The sequence below is a fragment of the Neoarius graeffei genome, chromosome 28, assembly GCF_027579695.1.
Source record: "Neoarius graeffei isolate fNeoGra1 chromosome 28, fNeoGra1.pri, whole genome shotgun sequence".
In the NCBI taxonomy this organism is placed as follows: domain Eukaryota; kingdom Metazoa; phylum Chordata; class Actinopteri; order Siluriformes; family Ariidae; genus Neoarius; species Neoarius graeffei.
The window spans coordinates 18,324,003-18,348,988 of record NC_083596.1 but is presented as its reverse complement, the minus strand read 5'-3'; the positions used below and the strand labels follow the sequence as shown (position 1 = coordinate 18,348,988).

The following is a 24,986-nucleotide window of genomic DNA, read 5'->3' as shown; positions in this document are numbered from 1 at the left end:
AAGTATATTAATTTCGCGACCAAAGTCACCTACCCTTTTAATTTCCGCGCGGTAGTGAAATGTGATGTCATCGGCAGGTTCCCCTTCTTGTGTACGGCACAGATTATCAGCAATGGTGGATAAAACGCGATTGTCAGCTTCGGAAAAGAAGCAAAGGAAAATAGCAAGTGATGCCCAAAGGAGACGGTCGATGGTGAATATCGGCACAGCAATCGACAAGTGGAAATTGCGTTCTATCCGCCATTGCTGATAATCTGTGCCACGTCACACGTGACGTGGTACACAAGAAGGGAAACCTGCCGATGACATCATTGATGCATAGGTATTGCTTTATTTATTACAACAACTGTACTAATTTTTTAACTCATTTGAAGTTGTTTTTAACGCAAAAACAGTTTCCTCTGTCTTAACTCTTTTTTTTTTTATTTATATTCATTTAGCTCTGTGTGTGTGTGTGTGTGTGTGTGTGTGTGTGTTTAGTAACATCATTGTTAGTTGTCTATTGTTGTAGATGATTTTCCTTTCAGTCCTAGGACTGATGAGCCAAACCTGGAATTAATTTATAATATGGGTGTTTTTTTTTTTTTTTAAGGAAAATTTTTAGGGGGGAAACAACTTTTTAAAGCAAATTGATGCTCAATCCTATTTCCCAGTAACTCCAGTTGGATTTAAAGTGCCATTCCACCACTGGATGTATTCTTTGGCATAAAATACAATATATTTTATGACAACATGACTAGACAGAGAAATCTTTTAGCTTCAAAATGATATATCAAACATAATTTTTTGACAACGACAAGTATATTAATTTCGCGACCAAAGTCACCTACCCTTTTAATTTCCGCGCGGTAGTGAAATGTGATGTCATCGGCAGGTTCCCCTTCTTGTGTACGACGTGGCACAGATTATCAGCAATGGTGGATAAAACGCGATTTCCACTTGTCGATTGCTGTGCCGATATTCACCATCGACCGTCTCCTTTGGGCATCACTTGCTATTTTCCTTCGCTTCTTTTCCGAAGCTGACAATCGCGTTCTATCCGCCATTGCTGATAATCTGTGCCACGTCACACGTGACGTGGTACACAAGAAGGGGAACCTGCCGATGACATCACGTTTCACTACCGCGCGGAAATTAAAAGGGTAGGTGACCACCACACTCAGTAGTTTACTGGAATCAACTTGTGAAGGATATAAAGTGGAGGAAGGTCTGGCTTCTGCCAAACCGTTTTCTTATCTCCAATAAAGTAAAAGAAGTCACTTTTAAGTTATTACATAGAATATATCCAGCTAAATCCTACATTAAATCCAAATTCAAACTTGACATTGAAGAGAATTGTACGTTTTTTCAGTCATACCCTGAGTCTGTTATTCACTTGTTTTGGTATTGCCCTTTTGTGTATGATTTTTGGTACGATCTTTGTGGTTTTATGTAACAGGGGAGAAATTTGTACTATACTGGAAGGATGTTCTTTTTGGTCTCCCAGATTGTGAAACACGCAGTAGCACACACACACACACACACACACACATCATTAACCTTATCATTTTAATGGCTAAATATCACATACACAGAGGTAAATTCCTGGGCAGCAAGCCATCATTCTGTGCCTTTCAGAATGAAATGAGCCAATATGTGTATTCTATACTGTGTTCCCCCAATTTGAAAGCTAACAGGACTATCAGTGCTTGTGCTGAACTCTGTATATATTTTTAACTTGCCTGTAAATCTGTAACCCCCTGATAGCAATAGCAATTACAATTTTATTAATGTGCTTATTTGTAATTACTAGTAATGACATTGTTCTTTTTTGTTACTGTGTAATGTACTGCCAATAGATTTTTCTTTAATTAAAAAAAATGTCAAAAAAAAAAGGGTAGGTGACTTTGGTCGCAAAATTAATATACTTGTCGTTGTCAAAAAATTATGCTTAAGCTAAAAGATTTCTCTGTCTAGTCATGTTGTCATAAAATATATTGTATTTTATGCCAAAAAAATACATCCAATGGTGGAACGGCACTTTAATACTTTTCTTTATGTTGTCAAAACAGTAGTAAAAGCCAATATGTATAAGTGCGCTTTTTAATAGCAGCACTGTGCATCACAAACACTGCTGCAAATTTCTTCCGCATCAGCTGGACATGAGGCACGCGCTGATCACGTGACTGCAGGGAGATGCGGAAGTGAGTTGAGCGTGCTCTTTGCGTGCAGCAGAGATGTGAGCAGATCTCGTCATATATAGCGGTTTTCTGTCCTCCTCACAAACACAAATTAGTCAGCTGCTAATTTTGAGTGAGCTCCGGTTGTGGGTTTCTTAAATGTTTAGTCAGCTGCTCACTTCGCCTCCGACAGTGTTTGTTTAACTTTTTTTTTATCCGCCTTGGTCACGAGTTTTAGTTGTGAGGCAGAAGTTAGTTTCCAAGGCAACTCCACAGTTCCACCTTAAATGATACACTATTGCGCCTGTAGGGGGGGCACTTGTTATTTCACCTTCCCACCCACTCGAACTGCATTATCCTGGTCAGGGTCCAGGTGGATCCAGAACCTATCCCAGGAATAGACCCTGGACAGGATACCAGTGCATTGCAGGGAATCATAACACGCACATATCAATCAATCAATCAATCATCTCATCTCATCTCATCTCATTATCTCTAGCCGCTTTATCCTGTTCTACAGGGTCGCGGGCAAGCTGGAGCCTATCCCAGCTGACTACGGGCGAAAGGCGGGGTACACCCTGGACAAGTCGCCAGGTCATCACAGGGCTGACACAGACACAGACAACCATTCACACTCACATTCACACCTACGGTCAATTTAGAGTCACCAGTTAACCTAACCTGCATGTCTTTGGACTGTGGGGGAAACCGGAGCACCCGGAGGAAACCCACGCGGACACGGGGAGAACATGCAAACTCCACACAGAAAGGCCCTCGCCGGCCACGGGGCTTGAACCCAGGACCTTCTTGCTGTGAGGCGACAGCGCTAACCACTACACCACCGTGCCGCCCAATCAATCAATCAATCAATCAATCAATCAATCAATCAATCAATCAATCAATCAAATTTTATTTATATAGCCCTTAACAATAACCAAAAGGTACCCAAAGTGCTTTACTCAGAGCCATAAAACAGAACACCAAAACACATAAAAACACAGGTTTTGACTGCGGAAGGTGCCACCGTGCTGCAGATTACCAAAAGCCTTTCAGAAGTACATGAAATAAAACAGACGAACCGAAGCACCTCTCAAAAACAAGACTCCCCTAGTCAGGACTGTATGCCAATCTAAAAAAGTAGGTCTTCAACTTTGATTTAAAAAGGCCGGGCTCAATAGTGGTGCGAATGTCGGGGGGCAGCGACAGCAAAAGAACGATCACCCCACTGTTTATATCTTGACCTTGGAACTTCTAACAGAAGCTGACCCAAAGAACGCAGGGCCCTACCATGATCACGAATAGTTAAAGGGGTACCAAATATAATATATACAGTTGCTGATGTGACAAAGTAACGTATTCTTTTTTTTTAACAATATTTTTTATTGAAATTTCAAATATATATCAAACTTTATGTCAAATGTACACACATTTTCTTTTATATCCCCTCGAACAGACATTCATTCACGCAGACAAAGAAAAGGAGTAAAATAAAATGGACAGTGACAACAGACATCAAACTGATGGAAAATAAATACCAAATTAAATAAATAAGACTAAAATGAAACAAAATAAAATAAATTGAGGTAAAATAAAAATAAAAAATAAAATAAAAGGCAGAATCATTTCATAACCTGTTTTTCAGTCAGTGTTATCCGTTTCATTGGTCAGGAATGACATAAATGATTCCCAAATGCAGGCAAACTTCTCCTGTTTACTAGTAACGTATTCTTAAGTATTCTGTCAAATTTATATACTAGAAAACAACGAAATATCTTGGTAATTGTAAATATAATACTTTATACGCTAAACCGCACAAGAGTCGCCATTTTTAAAAGACCATGACGTCAGCGCTACCCACTGCACTAGCGGAACTCTCCGAAATAGAGGAGATAAGCGTGTAATCATGGCGTCGGGCGCATCAAGTGAAAGCGACAGCTCTGTCGAATCATACGAAGAGATCCCGCAAGACATACTGCAAGCAGGCTATGGCTTAGAAGGGTACCAGTTTGAACCTAGGAGAGGTACTCTCGACTCCGGTGATGAAATAAGAGAAGAAAGCTCGGATGATGGCGAGGATGAGACTGATGCTGAGCATGGGCATGGCGAGCGTGGGGCAGAGCGTCTGCGTGCAGGTGACACGGCGTGGTGCTCGTGCGGAAAATGTAACGTGGAGTTGCTCACGAGTCCAGCAGAATTTATTTGCTGCAATGAGATAGGCGCCACCCGTGGACTTGCGAAATCGTCGCAAGAGGCAGAAACAGGTATTTCACACGTGCTATTCCCAACCTCAATGAGCCAACACAACTGGGCACATACATACGTCATGAGTGTTACGCAGAGAAAATGAACGTGCATTCTGATTGGATAAAATTAATATCATGGCGGGCTGTTCAAACTGCGGAAATAGTTTGCTCGAGCTACTTTCAAAACACTATAACTTTCCAACCTTAGAACAAAAAACTTTTGTAAGTCTTGAATAAGGTTCGTTAATGTGTGTTTAATTGTTATATTTACTCTATATATTGCCCTCTGTTCCCCTTTAAAATCTCAGACAGGTAAGAGGGAGCCAGGCCATTGATGGCATTAAAAACAAACAACAGAAGTTTAAAATCAATTCTAAAATGGACTGGAAGCCAATGGAGTGACAACAATATAGGAGTAATGTGTTCACGTCTAGACGTGCTTGTTAAAAATCGGGCCGCAGCGTTCTGTACAAGTTGAAGACGTAAAATTGAAGACTGGCTGAGGCCAACATACAGGGCATTACAATAGTCCAGTCTCGAACTGATAAATGCATGAATTGCCTTCTCGAGATCCTGCCGACTGAGAAACGGCTTCGCTTTGGCCAAGAGACGAAGTTGAAAAAGCTCGTTCTAACAACAGAACTAAACTGTTTATCAAATTTAAGCCCACTGTCAAACGTTACCCCAAGATTTTGTACAAATGGTTTAAAAAAGGGGGCCAGAGTACCAACATTTGTTGTAAAAACATTTGACGTGGGTGACGTGCCAAATAAAATACATTCTGTTTTGCTGTCATTCAAATGCAAAAAGTTCCGTGCCAGCCACTGCTTTACATCAGTAATACAATCCAGTAACTTAGTAAGCGCCGTATTTTCACTGGGTCTCATGGGCAAATATATCTGCAAATCATCAGCATAAAAATGAAAAGACAGATTGTGTTTTTTTATAATTGATCCATATTCATGTTCACTCATCACATTCACACCTAGGTACGAGTTATCTTTGCCAGTCCGCCGACTAACGTTTTTGGAAGGTCGGAGGAAACCAGAGAACCCAGAGGAAACCCGCAAGGGACACGAGGAGAACAATGCATAATAAACCCCACACATACAGTAACCTGAGCTCAGCATCGAACCCAGGGTCCTGTAACTGTGAGACTGCATCGATGGGTCTCCAGTGGTGCTTGAAAGTTTGTGAATCCATGAGAATCTTCTAAAACATCATCAGATTTTCACACAAGTCCTAAAAGTAGATAAAGAGAACCCAGTTAAACAAATGAGACAAAAATGTTATACTTGGTCATTTATTTATTGAAGAAAATGATCCAATATTATGTATCTGTGAGTGGCAAAAGTATGTGAACCTCTAGGATTAGCAGTTAATTTGAAGGTGAAATTAGTTTTAACCTTTAGTCTTATGTACAAATTAAGCATTTTACATGCAACATAGGAAAAAATACTAGAAGTTAAAATGAAAAACTATTTTTGCATCGTTTATTGCAAATAGGTCTCACAAAACTATAACATTTTTCTACATCATTGTCACTGCTGAACCCAATCTGGGCTTGAGGCAAACCATGTTTGGTTGACTTGGCCAGAATTGCAGCAGTAGGGTAGGTGGTTCCTTTCTGCGCACTCTCTCACACACACACACACACACACACACACACACACACACACACACACACACACACACACACAAGTGATTTAGAGTAGCCAGTTAACCTTACTGCATGTCTTTGGAGGAAACCCACACAGACACAGGAAGAACATGCAAACTCCACATGGAAAGGTCCCCATCAGCCACTGGGCTCAAACCCAGAACCTTCTTGCTGTGAGGCAACAGCGCTAACCACCGCACCACCATGCCACCTAGTTTTCTACATAATCTCCATTTTGTTCAAGTGTTCCACTGCTTAATTAATGAGTGTCTGAATTGCTCTAAAAATAATAAATTAAATTCTAATTTATGTTGCATTTTGGGGTGGTGTAGTGGTTAGCACTGTCCCCTCACAGCAAGAAGGTTCTGGGTTTGAGCCCAGGGGCCGACGAGGGCCTTTCTGTGTGGAGTTTGCATGTTCTCCCCGTGTCCACATGGGTTTCCTCCAGGTGCTCCGATTTCCCCCACAATCCAAAGACATGCAGGTTAGGCTAATTGGTGACTCTAAATTGACCGTAGGTGTGAATGGTTGTTTGTCTCTATGTGTCAGCCCTATGATGACCTGGTGACTTGTCCAGGGTGTACCCCGTCTCTCGCCCATAGTCAGCTTGCCCACAACCCTGTACAGGATAAGCGGTTACAGATAATGGATGGATGTTGCATTTTTTAGGGTTTCATTTGACTAATCCTCGTATTATGATACTTTTAAGGGTGGAAAAGAGTTTTAGTCCAGACTGGAACTATGTTACTCTGTTTCATGAATATTTCTGTTGTGAAACTGTGCTGAAATTTTAGCGGCCCATGACGATTTCAAGTAACACATGATTTGAACAGTTACTTATATGGGAAAATTAGGCACATTAGGTTTTTATTTTGCAAGACATTTCAACCCGGGGCGGCACGGTGGTGTAGTGGTTAGTGCTGTCGCCTCACAGCAAGAAGGTCCTGGGTTCGAGCCCCGGGGCCGGCGAGGGCCTTTCTGTGTGGAGTTTGCATGTTCTCCCCGTGTCCGCGTGGGTTTCCTCCGGGTGCTCCGGTTTCCCCCACAGTCCAAAGACATGCAGGTTAGGTTAACCGGTGACTCTAAATTGACCGTAGGTGTGAATGTGAGTGTGAATGGTTGTCTGTGTCTATGTGTCAGCCCTGTGATGACCTGGCGACTTGTCCAGGGTGTACCCCGCCTTTCGCCCGTAGTCAGCTGGGATAGGCTCCAGCTTGCCTGCGACCCTGTAGAAGGATAAAGCGGCTAGAGATAATGAGATGAGATGAGACATTTCAACCCATTAAGGCTGGACTTTGGTTCATATTGGAAAATTAGGTATTTTATGCAACATATTATGCCCAATTTTCAGGAAGAAGAAGTCAAGTCAAGTTTATTTCTATAGCGCTTTTAACAATAGACATTGTCGCAAAGCAGCTTTACAGAATTTGAATGACTTTAAACATGAGCTAATTTTATCCCTAATCTATCCCCAGTGAGCACGCCTGTGGTGACGGTGGCAAGGAAAAACTCCCTCAGACGACATGAGGAAAAAACCTCGAGAGGAACCAGACTCAAAAGGAAACCCATCCTCATTTGGGAAACAACAGACAACATGACTATAACATTAACAGTTTTAACATGAAGTCAGTTTCGTTGATGTTATAAACTCTTCATTGATGGAAACTTGAGTGCAAAACTGTTCATGATAACTGCAGTCCTAAAGTTAGCAAGTCAACTGTAGTCCTCAGCCATAAAGGCATTACTGTAAGTGTCCAGAGCGTCCTCCAGGTGTGACTTTCAACTGTCCATATGGGGCCGTCCTCTACAGGAGCGATGCAATGAGACTCCAACCAGACACAGGGCACCAGGATGGCTCAGGCAGGTCCGAGGAGCAGAAGAGGTCAGCGTCTCAATCTCAGGATGACATGTAACTCAGAGGGACAGATTTTTTTTGGGGGGGAGAGAGGAGAGCACAGGTCGTTCGGTATGCCCAATGTCACCTGAATAAGTAGGAACAGTATACATATTGCACTGAGTACAAGCAGCGATTTCGGCAAAACTAACTATGACAGCATAACTAAAAGGGGAGAGCCAGAAGGTAACACAGGCATGAGGGAGTCCCTGGACATAAAGCAGCAGCCACTACACCGTCAACAAACTCGAGTGAGCAAGCGAGTGGGGGACTGACAGCATCCATACATCCCAGTTTACCAAAACACTCTATGTCTGAGGACCTTCCAGATCTACTCCTTTACCTCATAAACACCATTAGAAGAAGAAGAAACCTTTATTTGTCACATGCACACTTTCAAGCACAGTGAAATTCATCCTCTGAATTTAACCCATCTGAAGCAGTGAACACACACACTCAGAGAAGTGGGCAGCCACACCAGAGCACCCGGGGAGTAGTCGGGGTCAGGTACCTTGCTCAAGGGCACCTCAGCCCAAGGTCGCCCCATGTCAACCTAACTGCATGTCTTTGGATTAACACAAGGCTTGACTAAACAGATATGGTTTCAGCCTAGACTTAAATGCTGAGACTGTGTCTGATTCCTGACCGGCACAGTGGTGTAAGTGGTTAGCACGGTCGCCTCACAGCAAGAAGGTTCTGGGTTTGAACCCAGCGGCTGGCAAGGGCCTTTCTGTGTAGAGCTCTGTGTAGAGTCTGCTCCGGTTTCCTCTACAGTCCAAAGCCATATCTCATCTCATTATCTCTAGCTGCTTTATCCTGTTTTGCAGGCAAACTGGAGCCTATCCCAGCTGACTATGGGCGAAAGGCGGGGTACACCCTGGACAAGTCGCCAGGTCATCACAGGGCTGACACATAGACACAGACAACCATTCACACCTACGGTCAATTTAGAGTCACCAGTTAACCTAACCTGCATGTCTTTGGACTGTGGGGGAAACCGGAGCACCCGGAGGAAACCCACGCGGACACGGGGAGAACATGCAAACTCCGCACAGAAAGGCCCTCGCCAGCCCCGGGGCTCGAACCTGGACCTTCTTATTGTGAGGTGACAGCACTAACCACTACACCACCGTGCCGCCCTCCAAAGCCATATGGTTAGGTTAATATGGGATGACCTTGAGCGAGGCACCTAGCTCCTGGGTGCTGTTAGCATGGCTGCCCACTGCTCTGGGTATGTGTGTGTTCACATTGTGCATGCATGTGTTCACTGCTTCAGATGGGTTAAATGCAGAGAGGAAATTTCACAAGTGTGTGATGAATAAAGTTTTTCTGTGGGGTTTTGTCAGAAAAGGCTCTCATTAGTGCCCCCTACTGGGGAAATAAACTCGTCATTTAAGGTGGAACGGCGACTTTAAACAAACTATGGATAAGTTGAGCCTCGTGATGGGAGGAGAGTCATTCAGTCAGGTGAGAGAAGAGGAGAAGAGAAGAGGTTAAGGAGACCTGTATCCTCTCTGCAGAATTCCGATCAGGGTTTGATGACACTGTGTCTGGAACCATGTTGTCGTTTGAAGAAGCTAAAATGAAATTGGAGTCTGTGGGTCAGAGCCACGTCCTGCGGTTCTGGTCCGAGCTTTCGGCTGAGGAGAGGGGCGGGTTTCTGGCCGATCTGTCTCAGCTGGAGCCCGCAGAGCTGCAGAGACACTGCCGGAGCGCCGCCGAGGCCGCACGCCGAACCTCGGGTGAGGAGGAGCGGCTGTGCGGGCGCATGGAGCCGGTCGAACCCGAGTTCATCGGCGGGGTGCGAAGAAGTGATCCGGGCTCACTGCAGGAGTGGGAGGAGGAAGGTCTGACTCTACTAATCTCTTATTTACCCACTAGTCACAAATAAACTTTTTGTTTTGATACATTTTCCCTCGTTTGTTTATTTGTTTGTTTTTTGTTTGTTTATTTGTTTGTTTTGTGTTTTTAGATATTTCTGAGGCTGTTTATAAAAACCTCTGGTTTGATCTGATAATTTGTGGTATTTCTTACTTTTTAATGTTTTAGGATTTCTTCTTCTTCTTCTTCTTCTTCTGATAGTATAGGTTTGTTGTTTTTTCCATTATGAATGGGGATGAGAGTGTAGTGAAGATGCAAGTTGGTGAGTTCAAGTCCCTGGGGGCCAACTGTGCAGGAAAACGAGGTGAGAAAGAGAGTGCAGGCAGGGTGGAGCAGGATTTCGGAAGTCATTTGTGATAGGAAAGTGAAAGCTGTGATGTATGGATTGGAGACCGTACCCTTGACGAAGACACAGGAGGCAAAGTTGGAGGTGACAAGGTTGGACAGGATGAGGGACAGCACATGTGGAGAGCTTGGGAAGAGAGATGAGGCTGAGATGGTACGGGCACATCCTGAGAAGAGATCTCGGAAGGAGAATGTTGAGGACGGAGCTGCCAGGCAAATGAAAATGACGAAGGCCAAAGAGGAAATACATGCATGTGGTGAGAGAGGACATGAAAGTGGCAGGTGTGGTAGAGAAGGATGCGGAAGACAGGGAGCAATGGAGACGAAAGATCCGCTGTGGCGACCCCTAATCGGGAGCAGCTAGAAGGAGGTTATTTTTTCCCCCGATTTCCTCTTCCAGTTCTTTTTGTTTGGAAAGAACTATTTATTTCTATGGAAATGACAGTATCAGGTCTGAATAATAAGGTAGTTTTTATTTAAAAAAAAATATAATAGCAGAAGTGGCGGCACGGTGGTGTAGTGGTTAGCACTGTCGCCTCACAGCAAGAAGGTCCTGGGTTCGAGCCCAGTGGCTGACAAGGGCCTTTCTGTGCGGAGTTTGCATGTTCTCCCCGTGTCTGCGTGGGTTTCCTCCGGGTGCTCTGGTTTCCCCCACAGTCCAAAGACATGCAGGTTAGGCTAATTGGTGGCTCTAAATTGACCGTAGGTGCGAATGTGAGTGTGAATGGTTGTTTCTCTCTATGTGTTAGCCCTGCGATGACCTGGCAACTTGTCCAGGGTGTACCCCACCTCTCGTCCATAGCTGGGATAGGATCCAGCTTGCCTGCGAACAGGATAAGCGGTTACAGATAATGGATGGATGGATGGATAATAGCATAAGTCAAAGTTAATATTAAGAATAGTTAAGTGTTCCAAAGCACTTGGAGAAATATAGAAAAATGTAAATATTTGTGAATAATTACGTGTGCAGAGTTCAAAATATAAACGGTGAACAAAACAAGATTGCAATGTCTTGCAATCTTATCTCTTATTGCTGTGTGTAGGAATAACATGGGTGGTGTAGTGGTTAGCATTGTCACCTCACAGCCAGAAGGTTCTGGGTTCAACCCCAGTGACCGATAGGGGCGTTTCTGTGTGGAGTTTGCTCCAGTTTCCCCCACAGTCCAAAGACATGCAGTTAGGCTAACTGGCTACTCTAAATCGTCCATTGATCAAGCGTGGAGAGGCTCTGCGAAGTTTAAAATGCCCTAGACACACCAATGATGGACAGTTAAAATGTCTTCACTGGTGCCCCTGGGAGCAAGAAGGAATAACATGATGCACATGTCAAACCAGCATCTTTGTTCCTCGGTGTTTCTCACAAAAAAAAGACTGTATTGACTACAATGTTTAAAAAAATAGCTAAAAATCATGAAAGCACAGATCTAGGAGACTGTAACAGGCTTCCACTTTTATTCCAAGTTATCCCAGGATCAGGCTCCATGATGTTTTTGTATTTCACGATGGTCACCATGTCAGATTATAGTGCCATAAATTCTTGCCATATCTTGGTTGGGAGACTGGCAACACTACAAGTTTGAACCTGACCAATCATCATTCACGTTCTTGCATGTCATCAGTGGAGGAGGCTCAAGAAATTGTCCATCATGGCTATCAAGGAACATGATGTAGGAGTTGTCAAACTTGGTGAGAAAATACAAAAATTCTGACATGCTAGACTTTTCGTATGGGTATCATGGGGCGTCCCACACACCACATCGCTGTTCTTCGGTCATGTCACACTATAAGGCCTGTTAGTCATTCCTCACATTTATATTCTGCCCCAATGTTTGAAGTTTGTCAGCTGTGTCAAAATTGAACTGAATTTGTGTAGTCTGATCCGGGCATTGTACATAAAGCACTCTGACTTTGGAACTACAGTAATGTGAACTCAACTGAAAAGTGCTATGACTAATCAAATTTATGCTCAGTCAAAAAAAAAATGGTGTTTTTGTAGGTTTTTCACAGATAGCCCAAAACAAAGTGGCCGTGCTGCTGTTAGCTGGAGGGCAAGGAACCAGACTCGGAGTTCCCTACCCTAAAGGAATGTATGACGTCGGGTTACCGAGTGGCAAAACTTTGTATCAGATCCAAGCAGAGCGAATTCAGAAGGTGCAAGAGCTGGCGAGCAAGAAATGTGGTTCCAAGTGTACAGTGCCTTGGTGAATTTCACTTTCATCTTCCTCAATCACATATACACTGCCTGGCCAAAAACAAGTCACCATTTGGATTTGAATAAGCAAATACTTACGTGCCTTTGATTGGATAATTACTTCAGTGATTAATGTGTTTCAGCTGGCAACAATTCTTTTAACCCTAACTGATGCAGTGAGTAGCTTCTCATTTCTTAAACAAACATGTCGGAAGACGTATCCCATGGTCGTACAAAAGATGTTACTGTCTTTCAGAAGGGTCAAATTATTGGGCGGTATCAAGCGAAGAATACTACTGAGGAGATTTCTGAACCCAATTCCAGTCATTTCAGCACTGTCCAATGCATTATTAAAACCTGGAAGGATGGTGACCTGTCAACTTTGCAGAAGAAGTGTGGTAGGGAAAAACATCTTGACTGACCATGATCAGAGATCACTTGAAAACTTTGTGAGGTGGAATTAAAAAAAAAAATCCAACAGTAGAACTCACAGCTATGTTTAATAGTGCAAGTAAGAGCATTTCCACACATAATGTGATGAGAACTCACAAACAGCTGTGTGGCTATAAGAAAAGCACTTGTTAGTGAAACTAATCAGGCTTCAATTTGCTTAGGAGCATTAAGATTGGATTCTGGAACAATGGAAAAATGTTCTGATGAATTCTGATTTACCCCATTCCAGAGCAATGGGTGTGTCAGGGTAAGAAGGAAAGGCCATGAAGTACTGCACCAATCATAGTGGTCACTGTACAAGCCTCTGGAGGCAGGGTTATGATCTGAGGTTGCTTCAGTTGGTCAGGTCAAGACTCCGTTATGTGGCAATAAAATGAACTCCGCTGACAACCTGAATGTACTGAATGACCAGGTTATCATCACATCAATGGATTTTTTTTTTTCTTCCCGATGGCACGTGAATAAAATTAGGGCTCGATTTGTAAAAGAGTGGTTCAGGCAGCATGAGGAATAATTTTCCAACATGAATTATCCACCACAGAGTCCCGACCTTAACCCCAATGGAAGTCTTTGTGATGTGCTGGAGAAGTTGTTTTTAACAGGGTGATTTGACTCTCCATCAAGACAAGATCTTGGCAAAAAAAATTAATGCAAATAAATTTGCATGTAAATAAATGTTGTGATGTTGCACAAGGTTGCTGAAATAATGCCACAGTGAAAGAAAGTGTGCCATAATCAAAGCTAAACACAGTCCAAAGAAATATGAGTGTGTGAGACTTTTTGGCCAGTCAGTGCAAATGGCGTAAATATTTTAATACAATTGTCAAAGTTTTGTACCTTGTAGAACCAAAGCATTTGACTATACAGGCATCAGCTCTAATAACGCTTTCTCTGGTTAATGTTGGGTGGATCCAGGTATATAATGACCAGTGAATTCACCCTGGGGCCCACAGAGAAGTTCTTCAAAGAGAACCGCTACTTTGACCTGGACCCTTCCAATGTGGTGATGTTTGAGCAGAGGATGATCCCAGCTGTCAGCTTTGATGGGAAGATTATTCTGGAAAAGAAGAATAAGATAGCCATGGCTCCAGGTTTGAGATTTTAATTTTTTTAAATTGAGGTCTGGAAAAATAATACTACATCATCATCATAGATGCAACTAAAAATATGCAACACAAACAAATACACTGTCAAAGATCAACATGATTTGTTCTTATTTAGTCCATTTTGCACTTGGGCCTTATGTTAAATGTGTTTGAAATGTAATTATGACCGCAGTGTCTCATTAATTACTGTCATTATTTGAACAGTTAGAACTATGGAGAAGAGCAATTACTCAAACACTGCCACCATTTTGATGAACCAACACCCTTTTATCCAAATATTATGTTCTATATTATCATTTGCTGGTCATATTTAACGCTTAAATTAACACGTGTTTGTTTTCAGATGGGAACGGAGGCCTTTACCGTGCCCTTGTAGACAACAAGGTCTTGGAGGATATGGAGATAAGGGGGGTGCAATATCTTCATGTTTACTGTGTTGATAATATCCTGGTTAAACTGGCTGATCCACTGTTCGTTGGTTTCTGTGTGAAGAAAGGTGCTGACTGTGGTGCTAAGGTATAAATGAACATACTTGTATATTTAAATAAGATTGGCTGGCATTGAGTGGTATATCAGATATATTCCATTCAGCTAGCATGATATTGAACGAGTTGAAGACTTGTTCAATATCATGCTAGCTGAATGGAATATATCTGATAGACCACTCAAAAGCCATTATTATTATTATTATTATTTATTATTATTATTATTATTATTATTATTATTATACATACACATTCCTTTCGGGTGTTCAACGCATCTTTCTCTTTCAAAATTCTCTCAAAATCTTCCATATTTAACAAATCAAACCTGGGAGCCGTGTTTTTTGGCAAATTGTCCCAGTCGCTCGCTAATACGCAAGTTTTACGTCTCCGACGTGTGACGTCATGTTGTCTTGACAACCATGCAATATCGTAAACCATATTCAACGCTCATTCTCCACTGGGCAGAGTGACCTTAATACACGTAGGATAAGCGATATGCTAACAATATTGCATGCTGTCAAACCAAATGAATGAAACCCGCTAGAAGGGAATAGAACATGTTTTTAATCCATTGAAAAAGTGTCCTGTGTATGTGTGTGTTAATTCGGTACAAGAAAATTCATATGCAGAAGCAGTTGTGTAGTCAAGTTGTTGCATATTCTCAAATTTAAGAAGAAAAATGTTAAAATACATTGCAAGAGTATAAAGGTATGCTATACATTCGAGATATAGTGTAGTACGTCCTGTCGGTGCATTTTGTAGGGAAGACATATGTGGGAATGGTAGAGGGTGACAGAATCTGACACGCTGAAAGTATAGGCTCTTACAGAGTCTACATATTCTGGCTCTAATACCCTGGTACCATTTACCAGACTTCATATGCATGAAAACTGAATGAATAGGAAACATTGACTAATCACAAACCACTTCTGCAGAAAGTTTGACCAATCCTGCCCTCTCCCACAGTTATAGTCAGTTCTCAGTATCTCCCCAGTTTTGGTCATTTGCACAAAATATTCCTTCCACTAGCTAGTGCTCCCTGATCTCATGACAGCTGCCAACTAGGGAAAGTGAGGGAAAGCATGAAATCAACTCCTGAGTCTTTTATACTCAGAGGATGGTGCTATCTGTCCTCTTCTGCATACATGGGCTGATGGATGTTGAAGATTGGTTAGTGTTGCTATGATTGACAGGGAGAGAAAGTGAGTATTGCCATCCCTCCCACTCAGAGAGTATGGCCACGTATGTCTTGATTCAAACTCTTGAAGGCGAACTGTTCTGTTGTGCCACTCAGGAGGCTCCTAGGACTTTTTTTGTTGGGTCCTACATGAATCCAGTTTGATGTCCAGCTCGAGGTGAAGATCCTAAGAGTCATGCCAAATTTCTTCAGTTTCCTCAGATATTAAAGCTGTTGTTGACCTTTCTTGACCAAATATGCCATGTGTTGTGGTCCAAGATAAATCCTCACCAATGTAGATTCCCAGATGTATGTAGCTGCATACTCTCTCTACATCATACACCCAATCAGCAATGGAGGGTCGTATTGAATCTAATCATGTGCACAAGCATCTTCTTTGTCTTACTGACATTGCAGATAAGACTGTCATTACCTTGCCATCCTTGAGAAGCTTGAGAACGGCACCCCAAGCTTGAGAACGGCACCCCCCTCACCCCCGATTGGGTCATGGATCAGTGGCGCAAGGACTGGGAGGGTGCTAATTCCACCTTGCACAATTACACCCCTGAGCCCTCCCCTAAACCTGCTGGGCACTCTCTCCTACGCCCCACCTGGGTTAGGCTGAATTATCTTCGCACCGATTGGGGGAAAACTCAGGCCTTCCTCCAAACCATTGGTGCGGCAGCTTCTGAGAACTGCTCCTGTGGCACCCCCCCAAACTGTGAGCCACCTGATCGAACCCTGTCCTGTCTTCAGTGCCCCCAACGGAATCCTGGGGCTAAAGACTCTTGATGGCCCCACTGTTAACTGGCTCTCTTGCCCCGACCTCCCACTGTGACTCCTGGTCGGTTCATATGAATGAACAATAACGAGTGGTGTAATGTCTCTTTCTAGTTTTTAATCACAGTAGATGAGGTAGTAGTTTCATTCCAGTATGGTATCAAGTCCTGGACTCTATATAATACTTCCTCTCCATGGTGCAATCACAATCATTTAAAATCTAGATTACATTGTACTTAGTTTTTTTGAAGGTTCTTCTGCCATGCATAATTCTTTGTTTCCCCTCCGTGTGTTGGTGAGGTGGTAGAGAAGGCGTATGCATCCGAGCCAGTGGGTGTGGTATGTCGTGTAGATGGTGTGTACCAGGTGGTGGAATACAGTGAGCTAGAGCCCGAGATAGCAGAGCAGCGCGACCCTGGGGGCGAGCTCGTGTACAACGCTGGAAACATCTGCAATCACTTCTTCACCAGAGACTTCCTATGGGAGGTGGCCCTGTGAGTGACCCTGTGTATATTAGTTTAATTTTATTTAATGGTTTTGATATCTATATGCATTTGTTTTGTACTTGGGGGGGAGAAAGCCATAGACGACTAAAATTATTCCACGAAATCGAGTCGTACATGAGGTGTTGGCTGATGAGGCACGTAGCACCGAGTTGACTATAAGCCATGCATGACGAGATTGAGTGGAATGACTGTTTTATTCTCTCCACATTCACTGGATTTTGAGAAACGGAGCATTTTTATTTTTTGCAAAGTCGATAAATAAAAACTTTATGCAAAACGTCTGACAAAATAATTTCTGCTTAGACGGACTTCTTAAAAACTTATCAGTGGCTGCAGGAATTGACGACTTTCTACAAAAAAAAAAGTGCTGTCTTGCCGAGGTATAGAATAGCTTTAGACATTTATTTAATTCTTCCTTGGACATTTCAGTTATGTAATTTTCAAACTTCTTTAAGCTTTTGAACCAGTCAAAAAAAATTCAACAAGTTTTAATGCTGAAAGATGAAGAATGTCAACGAACCGATGAAATGACAGGAGCAATTTGTGAAAAATGCTATAAAAATAATAATAATAATAATAATAATGATGATAATTCTTAAATAAGATTTGATTGCTTTTTTTTTTGGTATTTTTTTGGGGTTTTGTTTTCGAGTAGAGTTTTTATTTCGTCCTCGATTGGTTCAGCAACACGCTCTGCCACTTTGTTTTTCTCTACTCATGGTATATGAGCTGATAGCCTAGTAGTAGATTAGCCAGTTAGAGCACGCGATTGCTCATATCCAGTGAATGTGGATAGAATAAAGACAAGCATAGTGTTTGTCCACTATGATTGGCTCTGGGAGTCCATTAACTATTAGTAAAAATATTAACGATGCACCAACATGAATATACATGATCGAATCTGTGAAAAACAGAACATGTATCTGGGGGAGGGAAGCAAAAACATTTAGTAGGCACTGTCATGAAGCTCAATATTAGCTTACAGAATCCATTGTTTTCATTTCTGTTTCCTCAGGAATTTTCAGGAGCAATTAAAGCAACACGTAGCCATCAAGAAAGTGCCCTTTGTGGATGACGACGGTAATCCTGTTAAACCTACAAAACCAAATGGAATAAAAATGGAGAAGTTTGTCTTTGACGTCTTCCAGTTTTCAAAGTGAATCTTCAATATCCATGTTATTAATAAAAATATAAAAGGTATGGGTTTTTTTTCATTTGGTTATATGATAGAACATCGCCTTTCTATTTGCAGGAAATTTGTTGCCTTTGAGGTTTTGAGGGAGGATGAGTTCTCTCCATTGAAAAATGCAGATGGTGCGCCCGTTGACACTCCAACCACAGTGAGGCGCTCTTTGTTGGCTCAGCACTATCGCTGGGCGTTGCAAGCCGAGGCCGTCTTCCTGGATGAGCATAACAAGCCCATCACTTCAGAATACAGGTGCCAGTATCCATCAGTGGAGTAAACTTCATGCTTATTAGTTTCTTTACTAGTTTACATGCTTTTTGTCACAGCATAAAGCCAGAGGATCTGAATAATAGTGAATCACAGAATCACTTCAGAGTATCCAAATCACTTCAATGAATCAAAGAACCACAAAAATCACCAGTACAGGTTCAGGACAGCCGAGTTTGTAAGAAGAGACTATGTGAAGAAAATATTCTGTATATATTAATCCTGTGGATGAATTATTACTATGCTGTAAGCTAAATGTATCTAGAAGTATAAGATGAGACATGTAGCATTGAAGGTATACTGGTTTACCTCTGTCTGTCCGTCCAAAACACCCTTTTTCTCAGCAACCACAAATCATAGCCACTTGGTACCAAACTTCAGCTTGGGGTTCTATACCATGTATACCGTTTTCAGGTCTGTCGCACATTGACTTCCTGTTTACCAACTGAATGTATTTACGAAACACACAGCGTGAATTTACAAAATTTTCCTCACATTTTTCTCAGCAACTACAAATCACAACTGCTTGATATTTGGTAGCGAGCTTCAGCTTGGGGTTCTATACCATATATACCATTTTCAGGTCTGTCCCACATCGACTTCCTGTTTACCGACTGGATGTATTTATGAAACATATAGGGTGGGTTTTGACGCTATTTCAAGAAGCAAAATGCTATTTGAAAATGACAGGTTACCAGGATGCTATTTGAAATCCCTGGGGAGAGACACTGCTCTTTACTTACTCGTTTCAGGGTTAATTATTTGTTGAAGTCAATATTCATAATAAGTGTCCTATTCCTTCAGTCGCTTGCATTCTGATAAAAGTGAGCGTGGGGGATATGTAAGTGAGCAGTAGCTCACAGTTGATCTTGTTTTTTTAGAATTGAAATAAAACTCTGGATTTTTTTAAAAATGATGTGTAAATACTTAGATTCATCTATTTCACACAGCTCGGTGCAGTTGAAGAGAGTTTGTAATTATTAACCGGGGTTTTATTTAACCTACAGGACGGCTCAGGATGGTGATCCTCCAGCAGTGTGTGAAATTTCTCCACTTGTGTCTTATTTTGGAGAGGTGAGAGATTTATGAGATGCTATTCGTTTCTGTATGCGACTGATTCTTGACAGTGTCTTATACCATATCGTCAGTCTTTATGTGATGAAGGTATAGCACCTCCTACAGCTTCAATATCGTTCATTCAAATAATACTTCATCAGCATTAATAAATGAAATAAGATTTCACAAATCTAGAGGTCTTCTGCATCATGATGCGAAATAATTTCACTCCATAATGGGGAGGGGAGAAGATTCAGGATTTACCTCTTAAAGTCCATCCATCCATCCATTATCTGTAGCCGCTTATCCTGTCCTACAGGGTCGCAGGCAAGCTGGAGCCTATCCCAGCTGACTACGGGCGAAAGGCGGGGTACACCCTGGACAAGGCTCCAGGTCATCACAGGGCTGACGCATAGAGACACAGACAACCATTCACACTCACATTCACACCTACGGTCAATTTAGAGCCACCGATTAACCTAACCTGCATGTCTTTGGACTGTGGGGGGGGGGAAACCGGAGCACCTGGAGGAAACCCATGCAGAGACGGGGAGAACATGCAAACTCCACACAGAAAGGTCCTCGAACCCAGGACCTTCTTGCTGTGAGGTGACAGTGCTAACCACTACACCACCGTGCCGCCCCCTCTTAAAGTCTATGAAGCCTTTTTCTAGCTGAGGGGTAACAAATATCATTCAGTACAAGCTAAGCTAAACTACTCATTGTAAAATACCACTTGTATTACATGGTGTTTACATATTTAACCTTAAAGGGGAACTAAAGGCAAACTTTTTTTTTTTTTATTGTCAAAATTCTATTTCTCATTTTATTAAACATCGGAATGCATTTTTGATCGCTATTTTGTCACTGCTATAGCAAGTCATGAGTGTTTGAAATATGCTCTGTAATATATCAGTCCATATGTCAAAGCAATGGCCGTAAACGAGGTTCGCTGAGACCTGTGCGAGACATCATAGGACGGAAGTAAAACGTACAGCGGAAATCAAAGTGACCAACATCTGCCAACATTGTGAAAAGACGCGCGCGCCCTCCTTCAAATGCTGACGTAATCAAGCCGAAAGTTTTCCCTGTGTCCGAAATCGCTCCCTACTCACTATATAGTGAGGACGCCATTTTGTAGTGCTGTCCAAAACTTTAGTGAGGATTATTTACACCCTATATAGTGCACTCAAAGTATCCCACAATACATCACGAAAAGTAGTGTACAACGGATGGTCACTAACCAAAGCAATATATCCCATCATGTATTACGGTCGCGCTGAAAGAAATCAAATTAAAAGTCTCAAATTTGATTTAATAAAAGGCAGCAGCAAAGAAGAAAGTATTCAGCCTTGATTTAAAAGAACTGAAAGATGCAGGTACTTTGTATTGATTAATGTGGGAAATACGCTCAGTATAATATGGATTTATCACAAAAATACATGCATGTGTTTATTATTTTGAAAACCCACCAGCCGACTGATCTGGCACGTTTTAATTGTGCGACAGTAATGACGTAAATACCAGCATGACGGACGAGTGTCCGAAAATGTCCCCCCCCCCCATTTAAACCAATGGTTTGAAGTCGTATGGAATAATCTCCGTCACCGATGAAGCTGGCAAATCTCGAAATTAATCTAAATTGGAATGATATGGCGATCTGGCTGCTGTGTAAAGTTTTCAAAATGGCGGCGCTGACACTTCACGTGTGAAGTCTCGCACAAGTCTCGTGAAGGTCGCGTGGATAAGCGACACCTGTCGTGGACTAAACGAACTACGTTCAACATGGCTAAAAACCGAAAAGGCCGACAAGTGTAATATAATATGCCAATACGAGTCACGATATAAGGTTAATAAAACCGAAAACGTAATTGAACAACACGTTAATTAAGAAATAAAGCAAGTTTAAAAATGACTTCAGTTCCCCTTTAACCAAGCCCACACTCACTCCACTAAAAAGTAGCCTCATCTTTATCTCTACTCAGGAGAGGCTACTGGGGTTAAAAACAAACGGGCTTCTTTTACTAACATGCCAGCATACCAGCTGACACTAATACCCTTGCACATGCAGGTAGGAAAAATTAGGTCGGTTAAGCCTTTAGCTTCAAAGGAAAAGAAGAAAAATGCATCTGCTTCCCCCCCTTTTTTTTCTTCCTTAGTCTCATCTCATCTCATTATCTCTAGCCGCTTTATCCTTCTACAGGGTCGCAGGCAAGCTGGAGCCTATCCCAGCTGACTACGGGCGAAAGGCGGGGTACACCCTGGACAAGTCGCCAGGTCATCACAGGGCTGACACATAGACACAGACAACCATTCACACTCACATTCACACCTACGGTCAATTTAGAGTCACCAGTTAACCTAACCTGCATGTCTTTGGACTGTGGGGGAAACCGGAGCACCCGGAGGAAACCCACGCGGACACGGGGAGAACATGCAAACTCCGCACAGAAAGGCCCTTGCTGGCCATGGGGCTCGAACCCAGGACCTTCTTGCTGTGAGGCGACAGCGCTAACCACTACACCACTGTGCCGCCCGGCACATTTTCATGCAGTGCTTATTTTTCTGTATTGAACATGCATCGTATTGAGACACCCCTGTATTGTATTGTATTGTACTGAATTTTGTGTATCATTACACTCGTGCTAACTAGAATTGGGTAATGTTAAATAAGGTGCTAAGCTTTACACTGTGGTTCTGCCTATTAGAACTAGGTTCCAACTGAACTCCAGAAATTTCTTTAGCTTGTCAAAAAAAAAAAGTCACATTTAATTTGTTCATCCATCCATTCATTTTGTCTACCGTGTATCCACTGTGGGTCGTGGGCGAGCTGGAGCCAGTCCCTACTGACGTTGGACAAGAGGTAGGGTACACCCTGGACTGGTTGCCAGGGCTAACACAGCAAGGCGAACAAGCATTCACACCTCTGGGCAATTTAGAGTAGCCAGTTGAACTAATCTTTGGACTAAACACAAGGAGAACATACAAACTTCGCCCAGAAAGGCTCCGGCCTTGAACTGAGAACCTGCTTGCTGTCAGATGACAGTGGTAACCACTGCAACACTGTACCACGGTCACAAATTTCAGTGTACTGGATATCAAGTGGCGGCACGGTGGTGTAGTGGTTAGCGCTGTTGCCTCACAGCAAGAAGGTTCTGGGTTTGAGTCCAGTGGCCAATGGGGGGGCCTTTCTGTGTGGAGTTTGCATGTTCCCCCACAGTCCAAAGACATGGAGGTTAGGCTAATTGGCCTAACATAAATTGACTGTGTGAGTGTGAATGGGGTGGCATGGTGGTGTAGTGGATAGCGCTGTCGCCTCACAGCAAGAAGGTCCGGGTTCGAGCCCCGTGGCCGACGAGGGCCTTTCTGTGCGGAGTTTGCATGTTCTCCCCGTGTCCGCGTGGGTTTCCTCCGGGTGCTCCGGTTTCCTCCACAGTCCAAAGACATGCAGGTTAGGTTAACTGGTGACTCTAAATTGACCGTAGGTGTGAATGTGAGTGTGAACGGTTGTCTGTGTCTATGTGTCAGCCCTGTGATGACCTGGCGGCTTGTCCAGGGTGTACCCTGCCTTTCGCCCGTAGTCAGCTGGGATAGGATCCAGCTTGCCTGCGACCAGGGGCGCCACCAGAAATTTTGGGCCCCCCAACTTTGCCCACCCTCGTCACAATTGCACTATTGTCATTATTTGACTTTTGATAGCCCATGGACCTTGAGTTTGTGACTTTATTACATTTTATATATTAACCTACCAGGGACTAGATGAAAACTGGTCAGTGACTAATTCTGGTGCATTTACAATCACAAATGAAAATTCAAGATTTTGCCACATGCCTTCTTGTGCTAGGACAATTGGTAGTGATGAGGGGCCTGGCTCTATTATCAGCAATGCATACAAGTTAGTTAATGCACGAAAAAGTTTGATGCATTCAAGTTTGATGCATTTAAATGAACTCCATACTCAGTAGCCTTACAAATGTTACCCATAAAAGACAGGAAACATCTTATTATAAATTTATTTCAAAGTGACACGGAGTGACATTTCAATTTGATCAATTACGTACGTATTTCTTCATATGTTGTAACCTCTATCCCTCTTTTATGTGTGCTGCGCTTTCTCCAGCTCCTCAATTTGAAACCAGTCGTTTAGAACATGTGAACATTCCATACACGTAACCATGTCAAACACTTGACTGGTGCCCGTTATTAGCAACACTTTAATCTAGCAAACTGTATATGGCGCTCACTCATTAAAAACTTCAATCCTAAAGCATTTATGGGTTGTATTGCTGCTTACCTCCTTCTCCAAAGGGGGGTTCAGTGGTTTGGTAGGGCGGAGGTCCCCCTGATGCTGAATCTGTGCATATTTAGGGCATCCCATTAGTTATGAAACTGGTTATTAGCACTAGTTATTAGCACCAGCATAACATAATATTTCATCTTGTTTATCACACAAGTCAGTTCAGTTATTAAAATGGAAAAAAAATGTCACTGTACAAACTGTAAAAGTGTTCTCTTGATAGGCTAATCCAACCACGTTCATACTGTTCATTTACCATTTGCTAATATTTTGAACACACATGTGAGCGATAGCTACCTTTCTTTGGGAAAAACTGAGTGACCAGTTGTCTGCCTCTCCGGTCCCGCTCAGCTTTCAGCTGCCTTTCTTTACGTTTTTGACAGCCACTCTTCATATTTAGCGATCATAGACTGTACGCACTCCACTGCTGGCTGGCTGGCTGCTGCACCGCGACACAGCAGCAAGTAGCGTTGCACTGATCAACACACAGATTTAACGCATCGCGCTTCTACCAGAACTGGACCGTACCATTTCGCAAAAGGGGGAGGGTTAAATGACGATATGTTGAAGAACTCAAGAAATAGACAACCTTGTTCAATTAGCTAATTTTACCAGATGGAATATTGCATTGTTGTTATTTCAAAAGACTTATTAAAATCATTAAAAGCATATCAGCCCCTTAAAGGGCCCCATGGCAGTGCTGGGCCCCTAGAATTGTTCTAACCTTTCCCCCCCTGGCGGCGCCCATGCCTGCGACCCACAGGATAAGCGGTTATGGATAACGGATGGATGGATGGATATCAAGTGAACAGATGCAGATAATATCTAGTCCTATGAGAGGGCTCTTAATGCAGCTGTTACTCTCACTCCTCTTTTGACTGACTCTTTCACTTGCACTTAGACGCTCTTTCTGACTTTTTGTTTTTCAGGGCCTGGAGACGCTGCTCAAACACCGAAACCTGAAATCCCCTTTTCTGCTTAATGACATGAGCTAAAGTCACAGTTTAGATTATTTTCCGAATTATTTTTATATTCATTCAGATGACTTTGGAATAAGGGAACTGAAACAAAACACTGTTGAAATAAGGGAGATTAATTAGTGTGTGTGTTTACATGCATTATTACAATTCTGACATTTGAGAAATATCCTTTAAGGAAAATCAACTGGAAGCAAAGCAGTATGACTTTAATAAACGATCTGTTATGCATCAATTCCTGAACAATCTTCTGTATTTCTGTATAACAGCAGAAAAATAAGTGTGTTTTTAATCTAAATCTTACTTCTCAACATGATTATTAT

General features: G+C 42.5%; 1 protein-coding gene across 1 annotated transcript; it reads left to right on the top strand.

Annotated features, from left to right (window-relative positions):
* The first annotated feature begins 9,383 nt into the window (after positions 1–9,383).
* Positions 9,384–24,898, top strand: uap1l1 (UDP-N-acetylglucosamine pyrophosphorylase 1, like 1). The gene is made up of 9 exons (XM_060912469.1): positions 9,384–9,803; positions 12,179–12,383; positions 13,742–13,917; positions 14,276–14,448; positions 16,675–16,868; positions 17,896–18,036; positions 18,133–18,318; positions 19,341–19,407; positions 24,616–24,898. Exons 1-9 carry the CDS (start codon positions 9,515–9,517, stop codon positions 24,679–24,681), a joined length of 1,497 nt encoding a protein of 498 aa, XP_060768452.1. The 5' UTR covers positions 9,384–9,514; the 3' UTR covers positions 24,682–24,898.
* Positions 24,899–24,986: the final 88 nt, after the last annotated feature.